This window comes from Mus pahari, unplaced genomic scaffold (assembly GCF_900095145.1).
Source record: "Mus pahari unplaced genomic scaffold, PAHARI_EIJ_v1.1 scaffold_5086_1, whole genome shotgun sequence".
Taxonomy (NCBI): Eukaryota; Metazoa; Chordata; class Mammalia; order Rodentia; family Muridae; genus Mus; species Mus pahari.
In genome coordinates, this window is record NW_018391894.1 from 105,805 (window position 1) to 118,603 (window position 12,799).

The 12,799-nt window shown below is 41.1% G+C and overlaps 1 protein-coding gene and 1 pseudogene across 1 annotated transcript in view; one reads left to right on the plus strand and one right to left on the minus strand.

Annotated features, from left to right (window-relative positions):
- Positions 1–4,695, minus strand: part of LOC110314733 (zinc finger protein 431-like) — a 19,863-nt gene extending 15,168 nt beyond the window's left edge. The window contains exon 1 of the mRNA XM_021188967.2: positions 4,645–4,695. Coding sequence (XP_021044626.2) covers positions 4,645–4,695 — 51 coding nt within the window. The remainder of the gene's footprint in view (positions 1–4,644) is intronic.
- A 5,574-nt stretch (positions 4,696–10,269) lies between these two features.
- Positions 10,270–10,792, plus strand: LOC110314728 (annotated as a pseudogene).
- Positions 10,793–12,799: the final 2,007 nt, after the last annotated feature.

A 12,799-nucleotide genomic window follows, 5' to 3' on the forward strand; every position in this document is an offset into this window, starting at 1 on the left:
GAAAGGGAAAAAGAAAAGAGTATCAGAACCAAATGGGGTCATTTCAACAGACATTGAGGAAATCCAGAGAATCATAAGGATATACTTTAAAAACTTGTGCTCCTCCAAATTGGGGAGACTAAAAGACATGAAGAACTTTTTTGATAGGTACGACTTACCAAAGTTAAAGATCAGATAAACAATGTAAACAGACCTATAAAGCCTAGTGATTACAAGACTCCCACCATTAAAAAAAAGGAGGCTGGATGGATGGTTTTAGTGCAGTACTCAATCAGACTTTCAAAGAAGACTTAGTGCCATTACTGCTCAAAGTATTTTACAAAACAGAAACAGAAGGAACATTACCTCAAACCCTCATACTCAACATACACAAAAATTCAACAAAAAAAAAAGCATATTACAAACCAATTTCCCTCATGAACATAAATGCAAAAATACTCAATAAAATACTTGCAAACTGAATCAAAAAACACATCAAGATTACTAACCATGATAGTAAAGACTTCACCCAAGGGTTGAAGAAATGGATCCACATTTAAAAAAATTGGAATCAACTGTACAAATAAAATGACTAACTAAAAAAAAAAAAACATATTAGATACTGAACTAGCCTTTAACAAAATCCAACACCAATTGATGATAAAAGTCTTGGAAAGATTAGGGATAGAAGAGACATATGAAATTGTAAGAAAGGAAATGTATAGCAAGTCTTTAGCTACCAAATGAAGTTGAGGCAGCCTCAAAGATATTTCACTGTACACAGGAACAAGACAAGGCTGTTCAATCTCTCCCTATCTATTCAATATGGTACTTGGTGTTCTAACTACAGCAAGAAGCCAAAGGAAAAAGATCAACAGGATATAATTTGGAAAGGAAGAAGTGAAATCCTAATTGGTAGATGTATGATATTACACATAAGCAACCTCAAAATTTCCATCATTTTTAAAGATTTATTTATAGAAATTTATTTATTGAATATAATAAGTAATATTTAAGTATACCATAGCTGTTTTGAGACACATCAGAAGGCAGCATCTGATCTCATTACAGATGGTTGGGAGCCACTGAGTGATTGCTAAGATTTGAACTCTGGAGCTTTGGAAGAGCAGTCAGTGCTCTTAACAGCTGAGCAATCTCTCCAGCCAAAATTTCCATTATTAAAGTCCAACAGCTAATAAAGATTTTCTGGGAAGTGGCTGGGTAGAAGATTAACTGAAAACAACAACAACAACAAAAACCTATATAAAAATGATACATAGACTGGAAAAGAAATTGGGGAAACAACACCCTTCAAAATACCCTCAACTAATATTGAATATGGTTAAGTACCTCTGTACCAAAGCAAGTCAAAGACTTATGTGGTGAAAACATCATGCAATTGAAGAAATGGAAGTTATCAGAAGATGTAAAGATCTCTCGTGCTACAGGCTGGATAGATGGCTCAATGGATAAGAGCACTAATTGCTCTTCCAAAGATCCTGAGTTCAATTGCCAGTAACCATATGGTGGCTCACAACCATCTGTAAAGGGATCTGATGCTCTCTTCTGGTGTGTCTGAAGACAGCTACAGTGTACACATATAAATAAATAAATCTCTCATGTCCATGGCTCACTAGGATTATAACACACAAAAAATGGTCATCCTAACAAAACCAAAGCATAGACTGAGCACAATCCCCATGCAAATTCCAACAAAACTGTTTACAAACCTGGAAGGAACAATTCTCAGCCACATGAGGAATATTAATATTAATTTAACTATCCATGATAGCTAAAACAATCCTGTACATTAAAAGAACTGCATGGTACTGACATAAAAGAGATACTTTGAATAAAAGCATCAAACTGAGGCCTGGCAGTCGTGGCCCATGCCTCTAATCCCAGCACTTGTGAGTCAGAGGCAGGCGGATTTCTGAGCTCGAGGCCAGCCTGGTCTACAGAGTGAGTTCCAGGACAGCCAGGGCTATACAGAGAAACTCTGTCTCGAAAAACCAAAAAGTAAAAAAAAATAAAAAATAAAAAATAAAATCTGCATTGTATGTTTACAAAAGCACACACTTTTTGATCAAGGGAATCAAATCAAAGCCCCAGAAATAAACTCAAAGACCAACGGATACTTGATTTTTGGTAAAGAAGCTAAAAGTATGAGGAGGAAATAAGAAAGCACCTGCAACAAATGGTGCTAGTCTCACTGGATGTCTACATATACAAGAATGAAAGTAAATCCATATTTATCACCCTGCACAAAACTCAAGTCCAGATCAAGGACCTCAACATAAAAATGGATACAGTAAATCTCACAGAAAAGAGAAAGTGGAACATACCCTTGTGTACCTTGGTACAGGAACTACGATTGGTTCAGGTTTTAAGATCAACTATTGATAAATAAGACCTCATGAAACTGGACAGCTTTTGAAAGGCAAAGGATACTATCAATAGGACAAAACAGCACCCTACAGATCGAGAAAGGCTCTTTACCAACCCTACATCTGACAGAGGGCTAATAGCCAAAGTTCAGCAAAATTTGAAGAATTTAGATAGCAACAACACACATAACCCAAATAAATACGGGGTACAAAGCTAAACAGAATTTGCAACAGAGTTATCATAGATGTCTGAGAAGCACTTAAAGAAATGTTCAAAGTCTAGTGGGGCTCTAACATGTTAGTGATCCTAGGATATTGTGATGGCCAATCCATGAGTCTATATGACAATTTTTGTGCGATGTTGATGGCAGGACAAGAGAAGTGAAGCAGCACAATCCCCTTTTGACAAAGATTTGAAGTCCAACACCGGACAGCTCGCCAAAGACCAGCCTGGCTCAGAGAGAGATGCTGAGAAATGGTGCCTGAGAGTGGCTAAATAAACTACTCAAAGTCAAAGTGAACCCTAGTTTATGGCCTATGTACTGCTGGAGACAGCATTCCAGATTGCTCTATGTTCTGCATTCTCTGGAGATCTCAAGATAGCCCTCTCTCTATCCCCAATCACTTCTCTCTTGCTATTCTAAAAGATTCTTTTATTTTACCTATTGATCTAGATGTTTACTCCAGGTTCCCATTTTATTATCCTACGAATTGGCATTCAGTGACTGCAGTCCCTTAATTCTTAGGAGACAGCAAACATTCTGTTTCCTTTAATATTGCAAAAGAACTCAAGAGATCAACCTGCCTCTGTTAAGCAGAGATGGTAAATTAGCTGGGTGGGACCTCACCCTGAAATTACCATTTCTATCACAGCCTGTCCCAGACTAGGACAGAACTCAGGAATCTGTCCCTGTAAGTATAAACAAACAAACAAACAAACAACAAAAACTTAGAACAACAACAACAAAACTTAGCTCAGTAGAATCTCCTGAGATCACCACTCCCTAGCTCTCCGTATCTTCTTCCTTTCCTTTCAGACAAGTTGGCTCTTTTCTGCTGCTTTTATTCCTTTAGATTCGAGAAACTTCTCATGTAGTTCATATTGCACCCTTATCTTTTGAGAAATCATGTATTTTTGAACCCATGGATTTAGAATTCTTTTCCACAGCCTTATGGGCTGTCCAGAAGGTCCTAGCATTCACCATTTTACTGAAACACTAGCCACACCTTCGCCTTTCAGACTTCCAGGCTCTCTCTTATGATCATGGAGTCATTAACATTTACAGGGAGGACATCCCTTGATGGAGGAATGTTAAATGTATATATTATTATACTAAAAAACTGCATTGCCATATCAGCCATCAACTCTCCTGTAGGCCTCAGTAGGCTGGCTGGTCCTGTCCTGGGGTCAGGAACCATGTCATTCTGTCCCTACCAAGGCCTTGCAGGACCCAGCAACACCCAGTTCTTCACAACACTGGGTTTTTATCTTGTGTTTGTGTTGCAACTGTGCAGTACTTCTTCCATCTTAGAAGAAAGTATGTAACTTGATTTTAATACATCAAGAGCCCACAGTTAAGAGAATGGATATATTAAGGAAACACTGAGTCTTTAAAGTGTTGAAATTTTTTAAAGAAATGAGAACATTTAAACATTGGATGGTTATAGTATGATAAAACAAAAAGGGAAATCTTGAAAATAATGTAAAGAGCAAAGGTTAACATTTGGTAATGTTGTATTTGTTGAGTTGACATCAATTGTGTGTGTGTGTGTGTGTGTGTGTGTGTGTGTGTGTGTGTGTGTGTGTGTAAAATGAAAAAAGTGAGCATTCTTTGGGAAGGAGAAACCACAGTTCCGAAAATGCATACAACAGACTGTACTGCAGGAAAGCGTGTAGTGAAATTCCCTGCATAATGATCTCTGTGGACACTGAGAACCTCACATATGGGCAGGTGGTACTGAGGAGTATTAGAAAGATGGATGAACATGAGTCTAGGCAGCAATCCAGTAAATCAAATTCTTCCATGGATTCTATTTCAATTCCTGGCTGCATCAGTTCTGTTCTGCTTTAGTTTCAGCCTTTCTTCCCATGCTGACCCAGCCAAACTGCTGGCCCTGGCCCCCTCCCTGGAATTGTTGGCGCTAGAACCTGCATGTATTATTCTACTGACTTGTAATAAAGCCAATTGTGTGAAGCTGCACCAAGATCCCCCCAAATCCCCCAACCCTCTCCCTATAAAAACTCCTAGCTTTTGAGTCTCAGGGTTAATGCCTCTACCTCCTGCTTGAGATACGCATCGGCCCAGAGCTCTGCTATTAAACTGCTCATGCTTTTGCAACAAGAAGGACTCTCGTGTTTCTTTGGGACGCCCTGACTCCCGTGACCTGAGGGAGGGTCCCCGAGAGGGGGTTCTACATTTTGGAGCGTTGGCCGGGAAACTGGGGGTCCCTAGAAACTCGAAGATGCCCCTTGGAGATACGTTTGTATGAGTCTGGTGTGTTGGTGTGCGGCCGCTGAGTTTGTGTCTTGTTTTCTGGTTCTGGCATTCTGGCAGCTGCTGCTGAGCTTGTGTGTGTGTGTGTGTGTCGGTGTGTGTGTGTGTCAGTGTCTTGGGTTACCAGAACTGGTGTTTGGTGTTCTGGCTGCTGCTGCTGAGGGCTGTAAGGACCCAGTGGCTGAGGAAAAGGAGACGTCCTATGGTCTGCAGGCTGCACCCCCTGGGGGATGCCCCAAGGGAGAGCCTGGATGAAGTACCTGGGGTGAGGGACAGTCAGGAGGAGCTGGCTGGTGCCTGGCAGAACAGAGGAGACAGAGTGCTTTTTGTGGCAGAGAGGGTGGATGAGGATTCCCGCCCCATCAGAGGTCTGGCAGAAAGGGTGCCTCTTTCTGCCAGAAGGGGCAGGAGACAGAAGCCCGCCCCATCAGAGGTAGCGTTTGGCTGTGAGGCCAGATGCAGATGAGTGTTTAAATGTACTTACTAATGTCTGTTGTTTCTGTTTTGTTCTTGTCTTTTCTGATCTTTGTCTTGGGACAGACTGTATTTCTAAAATGGTCTTGAAGGTGTTTGCCTTCTGGGCAAACAAATGGCCCCGCCTCGCCCCTGCTGCTTGTTGGGGGGGGGGGGAGGCCCGGATGCCCAGAGCTGGCGGGCGGCCAGCGAGTGGAAGCAGGCGGTGTTGGAAGTCCTGCAGGAGGCGGGCCCTGGTCTGGTGTTGAAAGTCCCGCAAGAAGTGGGCCCTGGTTTTCGGTTTTCATAGTCTTTTTGTGTGTTTTGTTTGTCTCCCTGTATGTGACTATGACGAACTGTGACGACAGCCCCTTCTCTAGTCTGATTCTTGATCATCAAATTGAGGTTGGGACTGAAATCACAAGTGACTTGCCTGGGTGAGCGCTGTGGCGCCGGCTGAGGTGCAGGTACTGTGCAAGTGAAGTGTGCGGCAGCTGGAACCCGCCGCAGATCAGGAGGCAAAGAAAGCAGCTCAGGGACCAATGACTTTGAATGTCAAAACTAGACCTCAGTTAAGTGCAAAGGAGACAGATAAAAAGACCCTCACAGAAGAAGAGGGGCGAGAATACCTGGCTGGCATTCATCGCCTCACCCACCTAGGATCTAAGAAGATGATAAGGTTAATCAGTAAGTCCAGAATTCATATCCCTGGATTAAAGAAGGCTGTAGAAGACCTAGTAAAGAACTGTCGAGCTTGCGCTCTCACCAACGCCGGGTACAGCAGGCTCCAAGAAGGAAGGCGTTTGCGAGGAGATAGGCCTGGGACCTACTGGGAAACTGATTTCACTGAGGTAAAACCAGCCCAGTATGGAAACAAATATCTTTTAGTCTTTATAGACACTTTTTCAGGATGGGTCGAGGCATTCCCCACCAAGAAAGAAACAGCTAATGTGGTGGCCAAGAAGATACTTGAAGACATTCTTCCCCGTTTTGGGGTACCCAAGGTAAGAAACAGACAATGTTCCTGCCTTCGTCTCCCAGATAAGTCAGGGATTGGCCAGACAGCTGGGTATAAATTAAAAATTACATTGTGCATACCGACCCCAAAGTTCAGGACAGGTAGAGAGAATAAATAAAATGCTAAAAGATGCCCTAACCAATTTAGCTTTAGAAACCAGCGGAAAAGATTTGACAGCCCTTCTCCTTTATGCCTTATTCAAGGCCCTGAATACCCCCGGAGCCTCTGTTCTGACACCCTTTGAATTAATGTATGGGACACTTCCACCCATCTATGTGACAGGCTCATAAAATTGTAAAAAAGCGTGGTGGCACATGCCTTTAATCCCAGCTCTCAGGAGGCAGAAGCAGGTGGATTTCTGAGTTTGAGGCCAGCCTGGTCTACAGAGTGAGTTCCAGGACAGCCGGGGCTACACAGAGAAACCCTGTCTCGAAAAAACCAAAAAAAAAAAAAAAAAATGTAAAAAAGGAGGTCTGGAAACAGTTAAAAGAAACCTATGTTGCTGGTTACACAGGTGCCGCATCAGTTTAAAGTAGGAGACACTATCCTGGTGAGAAGACATCAAGCAGAGAACCTAGGAGCCAAGATGAAAAGGACCCTACTCGGTGAAGTTGACGACGCCCACCACCATAAAAGTAAAAAAATCCCAACCCGGATTCATGTGTCTCTCACTAAAAAGGCTGACCAATGTTGTTGGCAATCACTGGGCCACTGTTAATTCTGCTTTTACTCTTAACCTTTGGACTCTGCTTAATTAATCACCTAGTTGCCTTTGTTAGAGACAGAATTGTTACTCTAATTCTAAGATTAGAATTTGTACAAAAAAGAAAGAGGGAAATGAAAGGGATTGAATTCGAGAAAAGCAAAGAACTTATAGCCAAAAGTATAACATGAGACAAATAGGGCAATATTTGAAACTTGAAGGCCTGAAGCAAGTCCAGCGTGTCCTGACAGGCCCTGAAGGCCTAGCTGAAGATCTTACAATAACAAGTCCAAGCATGTCCAGAAGAGCCCCTTGTTTGGACATTCCTGAGGATGGGTGGCCCGAAGGATAGACATAAACACAGGAACTGTTGTGGGTTATTTTTTTGATTGACTCATTGGCCATCTGGAGGCCTGGGTCACGCTGACCCAGCCAAACTGCTGGCCCTGGCCCCCTCCCTGGAATTGTTGGCGCTAGAACCTGCATGTATTATTCTACTGACTTGTAATCAAGCCAATTGTGTGAAGCTGCACCAAGTTCCCCCAAAATTCCCCAACCCTCTCCCTATAACTCCCTATAAAAACCCCTAGCTTTTGAGTCTCGGGGTCGACGCCTCTACCTCCTGCTTGAGATACGCATCAGCCCAGAGCTCTGCTATTAAACTGCCTTATGCTTTTGCAACAAGAAGGTCTCTCGTGTTTCTTTGGGATACCCTGACTCCCCTGACCTGAGGGGGGTCCCCAAGAGGGGGTCCTACACTTCCAGTACTCTTTTATTATAGGTACATCCAAGCAATGACTTGCCAAATACCTAAGCAAAATTGAACTTTGCTTCCTGGCCTTCACCAATGCCCTAGGTAGTCCTTGAGCCAACCCTGTGCTTGGAATTCAGTAAGAATGTTGCCTATTGCCGGGTGTGGTGGCACATGCCTTTAATCCCAGCACTCAGGAGGCAGAGGCAGGCAGATTGTGAGTTGGAGGCCAGCCTGACCTAAAAAGTGAGTTCCAGGAAAGCCAGGGCTATACAAAGAAACCCTGTCTCAAAAAACAAAAAACAAAAAACAAAAAAACAAAACAAAAAAAAACAAACAAACAAAAAAAAAAGAATGTTGCCTATTCAGTGACATTCAGAATTGCCTCTAGTATTGTAAGAGAGATAGTGAAAGAAATCAGGCATTACTATCTACTACATAGAGTTAGAAATCTCAGGACAAGCTTAGCAAAGTAAGTTTAGAATTCTTATTATAATCATGTATGGCAGACTACATTACTTATTAGTAGAACGTCTCCCCACACTATCACTTAGAATAAAAGCAAAGTCACTCCCATATACAGGAATTTATAATGATTTAGGAAATAGATTGGGCTGTGGTTTAAGTAGGAACTAGAGTATTGCGTTATTCATGATTGGAACTCCCTAATTAGAACCATGATTTGGGCATGAAAGCCCTTGCCCTGGGAGTGAAAAGACCTTACACCTGGCTTCTGAGAATATAGCTGACCTTAGATAGAACTGACTTTGTCTCAGTTGTTCTATTGCCCAGTTCCTGTGCCAGTCTTTGTGTTTGCATTCCTCTGTTTAGTGTTAGAGTCATTAAGCATCTGGTAGCCTCATTGCACCTTGCTGATATGTCACCTAACTTCCCTATTTTCTTCTGTATAAAAAGTTTGATGCTCGATTGGACAAATTACTTTCAGATCCAGCACACTTCGTAATGACCTGTCTGTTTGTCACCCCATTCTCGCTGACCCTTGCTCACCTGCAACCAGAAACCTGTTCCCTACAGATCGGAGACCCAATAGAGGTTAGACTATGGCAGTACATATACAAGGAAGGTTATTTTTTCAAGGTCAAAATCTTGAGTCTATGTCTGATAATAACAGCTTTGTCATATTTGGGGCATACCTGACAACAATGGTTGCTACACACATTTATTTTTTTAAAAAAGTAAATTTAGAAATAATAAAAAAGTTTACCTTTGTGATATAAAGCATGCAATAATAGAGCCTTCATTGTAGAAAGACAATCATTTTAAGTGTAATGTCAAGTCATCTCTCATCTCATCCCATGAATCTCTCATCTCATGTCATGTAAAAGCCATGCCCACCAAGTCTCATAACTTGATTAAGTTTCTCAGAACCTCATATTGCAGAAAGAGATAGGTGGTTGACATACCATATCCTCTGATCTCTATATTATGTGGCATTGCTATCAAAGTAAATAAAAAATANATGAACATGATAAAAATTCTGAACAGAGTTACTTTCATGGGCATTTGCAGCTGCTTCCTTGGAATGTCACCAAGCAATCTTAGGAAAAATTAGTTTTCAAGGGGAGCCATAATTCAAAAAGACATCTCTTCTTCCCTTTGGAAGATGTGATATGTCCTCCATCAGTGATTTCTTGATTTGCAAAGGGATAAAAATCTCATTTCTGTTTAGGACTTTAGTTAAGGTCAGTTCATTCCTATTGCCAATGGGCTGTCACATGCTCACCTGTGTATGGAAATGCATCATCTCCCAGTCCTCAGGTAATGGAATTGGTTTGCTCCTGTATCTGTAATCCTATTTCCTCTGCCTTTTATATTATGTTCATGGTATTTTTATAGTTGAAAATCAAATCTCAAGCCAAAATTTTCTCTCTGTGTGTGTGTGTGTGTGTCTGTGTGTGTATGTGTCTCTGTCTCTGTCTCTGCCTCCATCTTTCTGTCTTTCTCTCTCTCTCTCCCCTTCTCTCTTGTCCTACAATTCAAGACATAGGACACTCAGCTACTTAATTCAGCACTATGTCTACCTAAGTGCTACCATGCTTCCCACCATGATACTAATGAACTCTCTGAAAATAAAAGCCAGCCCACAATTAAATATCACATTTACATGATGTTTTCCCACAAGTTCTCTTACTAAACTGTTTGTGTGTTGGGGGTATGTTTCAATTTGGATTTGAAATCATTATTTTTCTTCAAAAATTGATGGACAGAGATATTTTTAAATTAGTTGCTCTCAGCAGGACTGAAAGTACATGTCAATGGGATGGAGTCATGGCCCAGTGTCTAAGAGCACTAGCTGCTCTTTAGTGGACCCAAGTTTGATTCTCAGTACCTACAAGACAAGTAACCATATGTAGTTCTTTTGTTTTGAACATTGATTTGGTCAGGCTATTTGGTACAAATAAATAAATAGAATGTAATGCGAATTAACAATTGCATCAATATAGTGGGGCTGGTCTAGTGCCATGAAGGTGTCGGGCATGCTTCAGGAGTACAAGACAGTGGGGCGCTGCTTGCCAACCACAAAATGCCACACACACCTACTGTACCATATTCGAATCTTTACACCCAACCACGCGGTGGCCAAGTCTCCCTTCTGGGACTTTGTGTCACAGCTGAAGAAGATGAAGTCATTCGGGGAGATTGTGTACTGTAGGCAGGTGTTTGAGAAGTCACCCCTGTGTGTGAAGAGGTTCAGCATCTGGCTGCCCTATGACTCCCGCAGTGGCACATACAACATGTACCGAGAGTACCGGGACCTGACCATGGCTGGCACAGTCACATAGTGCTCATGACATGGGTGCCCAACACCATGCCCAAGCACACTCCATCCAGATCATGAAGGTGGAAGAAATTGCAGCTGGCAAGCAGTTCCACAACTCCTAGATCAAATTCTCATTGCCCCACTATGTGTTGTCGCATCAGCACAAGCCAAGCTTAACCACCAAGAGGCCCAACACCTTCGAGACACAGATACCCACTGGATAAAAAACTTGAAAAAGAAATAGTGGGGCTGGTCTTATGGTGAATGTGAATTTACGTGTTTTATAAGTTTGAAAATTTTTGTTAAAGAATACTCAAGGTGTTTGGAAATTTTGACTATTGGAATAGAGAGGTGGCTCAGTGGTTAAGAGCACCAACTGCTCTCCCAGAGGTCCTAAGTTCAATTCCCAGCAACCACATGGTGGCTCACAACCATCTGTAATGGGATCTGGTGTGTCTGACAACAGCCACAGTGTGTGTGTGTGTGTGTGTGTGTGTGTGTATAAAATACATGATAAAATTTATTAAAATAAGAAAACAGAAAACTGGTCTATAAAAGGAGTTGAATGATAAGAGATTATTAGTGGACAATTTTACCAGACCTTCAAAGAATAGCTAATACCAATAATCCTCAAACTATTTTACAAAATAGATACAGACAGATCACTACCTTAATTCATATTATGAAGTCAGTTACTATGCTAGCTAAACCATACAAAGAACTAACAAAGAAACAGAACATCAGACCACTTTTGCATATGAATATATGAATGTGGAAAAATAATAAGATCCAAGACCACAGCAAAACCATCATTCACAACCATAAAGCAGGCTTCATCCCAGAGATTCGGGAATGGTTCAATATACGAAAATCCATCAACATGATCCACTATATTAAAAAACTCAAACACAAAAATGACATGATCATCTCATTAGATCCTTAAAAAAAGAAAAGCCTTTGACAAAATACATGTCAAGACTTTCATGTTAAAAGTCTTGGAAGGATCAGCAATACAAGGTCCATACCTAAACATTGTAAAAAGCAAACCAGTAGCCAACATCAAACTAAATGGAGAGAAACGAAGCAATCCTATTAAAATCAGGGACTAGACAATGCTCGCCACTCTCTCCCTACCTATTCATTATAGTACTCAAAGTCCTAGCCAGAGCAATTAGACAACAAAAGGAGGTCAAAGGGATACAAATTGAAAAGGAAGAAGTCAAAATATCTTACTTGCAGATGATAATGATAATATACTTAAATGAGCCCCAAAAATCCACTAGAGGACTCCTAAACCTGATAAACAACTTCAGCAAAGTAACTGGATATAAAATTAACTCAAACAAATCAGTAGCCTTCCTCTACTCAAAGGATAAACAGGCTGAGAACGAAAGTAGGGAAACAACACCCTTCACAATAGTCACAAATAATATAAAATCCCTTGGTGTGACTTTAACCAAGCAAGTTAAAGGTCTATATGACAAGAACTTCAAGTCTCTGAAGAAACAAATCAAAGAAGATCTCAGAAGATGGAAAGATCTCCCATGTTCATTGATTACCAAGATTAATATAGTAAATAGGCCATCTTGCCAAAAGCAATCTATGGATTCAAAGCAATCCTCATCAATACTCCCACTCAATTCTTCAAAGAGTTAGAAAGAGCAATTTGGAATAACTTAAAAACCCAGGATAGCCCAAACTATTCTCAACAATAAAAGAACTTCTAGTGGAATCACCATCCCTGACTTCAAGCTGTTATTACAGAGCAATAGTGATAAAAACTGCATGGTATTGGTACAGTGAAATGCAGGTAGATCAATGGAATAGAATTGAAGACCCAGAACTGAACCCACACACCTATGGTCACTTGAACTTTGACAAAGAAGCTAAAAGTATCCAGTGGAAAAAAGACAGCATTTTCAACAATGGTGCTGGTTCAACTGGCAGTCAGTGTGTAGAAGAGTGCACATCTTTCCATTCTCATCTCTGTACCAAGCTCAAGTACACGTGGATCAAGGACCTCTACTTAAAACCAGATACACTGAACACATGGGCACAGAGGAAATTTTCATGATGAGAACACTTATGCTCTAAGATCAAGAATCAACAAATGGGACCTCATAAAATTGCAAAGCTTCTGTAAGGCAAAGGACAATGTCGACAGAACAAAATGGTAACCAACGAATTGGGAAAAGATATTTACCTATATCTGATAGGGGGCTAATATCCAA